The sequence below is a fragment of the Argentina anserina genome, chromosome 7, assembly GCF_933775445.1.
Source record: "Argentina anserina chromosome 7, drPotAnse1.1, whole genome shotgun sequence".
Lineage (NCBI taxonomy): Eukaryota > Viridiplantae > Streptophyta > Magnoliopsida > Rosales > Rosaceae > Argentina > Argentina anserina.
Genome location: NC_065878.1, coordinates 2,809,364 through 2,813,129, shown reverse-complemented (window position 1 = coordinate 2,813,129; position 3,766 = coordinate 2,809,364). Strand labels below are relative to the sequence as shown.

Genomic DNA, 3,766 nt, shown 5'->3' with positions numbered 1-3,766 from the left:
TATGGGAGAAATGACTACTAATCATTTGACTACTAACTAATATTATCTAATTAATTTTAATTTAAAGTACATTTACTTTATTTGCACATTTACTTTCAAGTTTATTAATTTATTTATTTCATGCATACATTGAGTTATTGATAAGTATTTATATCTTGATGTAAGGTTATATATATTTTTAGTATTTAAATATTGTCTTAATTACTAAACTTTGTGATATTCTATTGACGTTATTGAGTTGGAGATGTGAAGCCGGGTGATTAGTACTACCCCGTGCTTAAGCGGGTGATTAGTACTACCCCGTGCTTAAGTGAATTGCTAGTAAAATTATTTTATGCTTTGTGAGTTAGCCTTGGGCCCTAGTCCCTACAGATAGTGCACTATTATACTCATAGGAGAATTGACCTTGTGTATACATATTTTGGTGTTGGCCTGGTATGCTAAGGCTTATTCGTGTTTTGGGTAAACGTGAACCCTAACATGTAACTTTGTGATTAATTACCAATATTCTTGAAAAATCACACAATTGAAATTCACACAATTGATTGAACATATTAATGCTGATATGTATATCTATATGCATAAGTAAGAATTCATGTGACCAAATACATCTGGTTCTTAGTACATTTTACTTGGTTGTTCATGTTTGAATTTCTCATTACCAAATTATTATAAGAATGTATTATGTACTTACTGGGTCTGTGTTACTCATTATGCTACACAATCTTATTTTCAGGTAATGAGTAGATGCTTGGGGAACGAGATGAATCTACTAAATAAAATGATGGTTTTTCTTCAATTATTATTTCAAGACAATAAATGCGAGATTCATGTATCTTTGCTAAATTTCAGTATTTTCTAAATCCGTTGTATTGTAAAATAACTCTGATTCTGTTTCGTAATAAAAGTATTATCAGACATATATTTCTATCAGTTTTATTGAGGAAATTTTATAGGTTTTAAGGTCACACCTCTAATTCGGGAACCATATTTCCATATAATAGTGGTCTCGAATTTAGGGGCGTGACACATATCTCAGTACATACTCCTTATGTCTGCTATACATAATGATTTTATGTTATTATTCATAAGCATTCGTGTTACACTTACACAGTCACATATGTCAAGCCAAACGGTAACGCCTCGCGATAACGTCTCACTGCAACATGGCTAACACCTAAAAGGGAACACCATATGACCACACACCTATGTTGATTTACTTGCATATTGCCTCTATGTGTCCGCCTTATGACTACTTTTCATGCTTATTTTATCTAAATTGCCTTTACTGGTATCTTTACATGACTATTTCCTTGCTCTCTCTTGATGAGTACTCTCTCCGTGAGCGGTTCACTTACACTGTTTAATCTCCATGAGTTTCTTACAACAACGTATACACCAAGGGATTTAATGCCCGCGGTTTTCACCAACGGGGATCCTAGGTAATTCACCAAATCCATTGATGCCCGAGCTGCTCTAGCCATCACCGGGCCTAACACTGGGATCCTAGGTTACTCTATAGATTCATGGATGCTCCGTCTACTAGTTAACCCACGAGTCTAGCACTGAGATCCTATGTTGTTGTCGACTTAAAGGTCACCCTCGAGTATAAAGGTCAAGTTATAGTGTAGTGGGATTGTGAGTAGGGGATGTCGTACCCAAGATATTGGAAAAACCCTCTCTAGCTAGGAGAACCTAAGGGATACTAGAAGAATATGCAAATGTACAAGTCACAAATCAAGGCTCACAAGTGAACCCAAATTCATGGTGGATATATGCAAGATGGTGTAGTGATTTAAATTTGTTTCAAATGTGGAGTTACTTTTAAAAACTAAATGACCACTTACAATGTAAACTAGGCTATGCTAAACTAGATGTGATGAAATAGATGAGAGTTGGGACTTAAGGTTTCGACCTCTAGCTTCTTTTGTGAACAATGATGCTGCTAAATTGAATAATGCCACTCTAACTAGCTAATTTCTCTCCTTGTATCCATCTCAGGTATGACAAGGGTCAATCTCCTTTGTTGGTATCAAGCAACCCCTCTCGGGTGTAGTACTTAACTACTCAAGTCATTCATATGAATTTGGTTAAGTATCAAATGCATTACCCTAAGTGCATAAAGTTTAGAGATGAAGAAATCATGCAAACTAACCATGTTTATCTCTAAGTGATTGTAGTTCACAACTCTAATATACACATATGATATGCTATCATGCTTCTAACGACTAATGTTAATCAAGCCTTAATCATTCATCATGTCATGGAAAACAATCATACACAAATTGATTAAGTTTAACCATGAATGTTCAACTTTTGAACTAACATATTAGAGTGCTAATGAAAAGTGCATCAAACAAAATATTTATATCAATGTCATACAAGATTGGCTAGGCTTTCACTCTACCCCCAACAAATTAACTACTCACTCATAACCAAGTACACAAGCTTCAACATGTTTATGAACATAAAAGTAAAGAGAGAGTAGAGAGGTGACTAGTGAATCTCAAATTGAGGATGATGTGGATGAACTCATAGAGAACTTAAAATGGGATCAAGCTTCTTCACTCTTCTTCTACTGTTACTTTCCCTTAGTAAAGAGTTCTACTTGACATAAACCAATGTATTTAATCTTTTGTGCTCAAGTCGATTCCTTTTCTTAGTGTGAATCTAAATTAAACATAAGAATAAATTTAGATGACATAAACATGCTACTGATTATATAAATTGGTAATGATTAAGCAATTCCTTACCGACTCAAAGGTACTCCAATTCCTCTCGCATTCAGAGGCACTACATGTTAGGCTAAGTACACGGATAGCAAACTTTTTCAACTCAGGTGTTTCCTCTCCAAAACGCTTCCACCAACTCGCTGAAAATATAAATTACTATAAGTTGTAAATAATAGAATATAGACAATTGTATTATAAAGAATAATATATGAGACATTACCTGGACTTCTTAGCTTCCTGGAATGTATTGCTATCTTACTTCCAAACTCTCCAATGCATTTATCAAACATCTCCAATTGGATATCAACCCTTATCCGATCCTCAAATGACATCATCATATCCATGCATTCATGCAATCCTTTCTTGACTTCTAAAACAATTGAGAAGTAATCTTCATAATGTAGTTGAGGGTTTAGAAAATATCCAGCAGCATGCAAAGGTTGATGTAGTTGAGGAGTCCACCTTGCATCAATTTTGTTCCAAATTGGTTGATAATGTCTAGGGTTCTTCTTCAATCCAAATGCAATCTTCTCCTTGGCGGCATCCATCAATTCATATATGTAGCCCATATCAGGTCTTCCCTCCGATCAACCTCCCTCAAAACACACACTAATGGCATCACACCCTTCACACAAAATGTAACATCACTCCAAAAGTTCTTTTCAAATAGAACAAGTGCACGAGTCCCTATGCATTTATGACTTTTTACAAAAGGACCATCAATCCATGTCATGTTGTTAAACATCATTTGAAGAGATTGTTTTTTATTATAGATATTTTGAAGGGTGAGAAAGGAAGTTGCAAAGCGAGTTACCGCTGGACGAATGATCTCATTATTGTTTGTGAATTCCCTCATGAGAGAAAGGACCCATGTGTGACTATAGAGAAACTTCACCACTTTCTTAGCACTTGCAATGGTCTTCTCAAAGATGGTTAGCTTGATAATATCTTCAAGTATAAGATCAATACAATGTGCCGCACACGGAGTCCACCCCAACTTCAACCTCCTTTGCATAAGTCTAAGGCCCACATTT

General features: G+C 35.3%; 1 protein-coding gene across 1 annotated transcript; it reads right to left on the bottom strand.

Moving 5' to 3' along the window:
• Window positions 1-2,604: 2,604 nt before the first annotated feature.
• Window positions 2,605-3,301, bottom strand: LOC126802746 (uncharacterized). Its single transcript, XM_050530428.1, has 3 exons — window positions 2,953-3,301; window positions 2,754-2,872; window positions 2,605-2,670 (listed from the first exon to the last, which is right to left on the bottom strand). The coding sequence occupies exons 1-3, from the start codon at window positions 3,299-3,301 to the stop codon at window positions 2,605-2,607; spliced, it is 534 nt and encodes a 177-aa protein (XP_050386385.1).
• Between the last annotated feature and the right edge of the window lie 465 nt (window positions 3,302-3,766).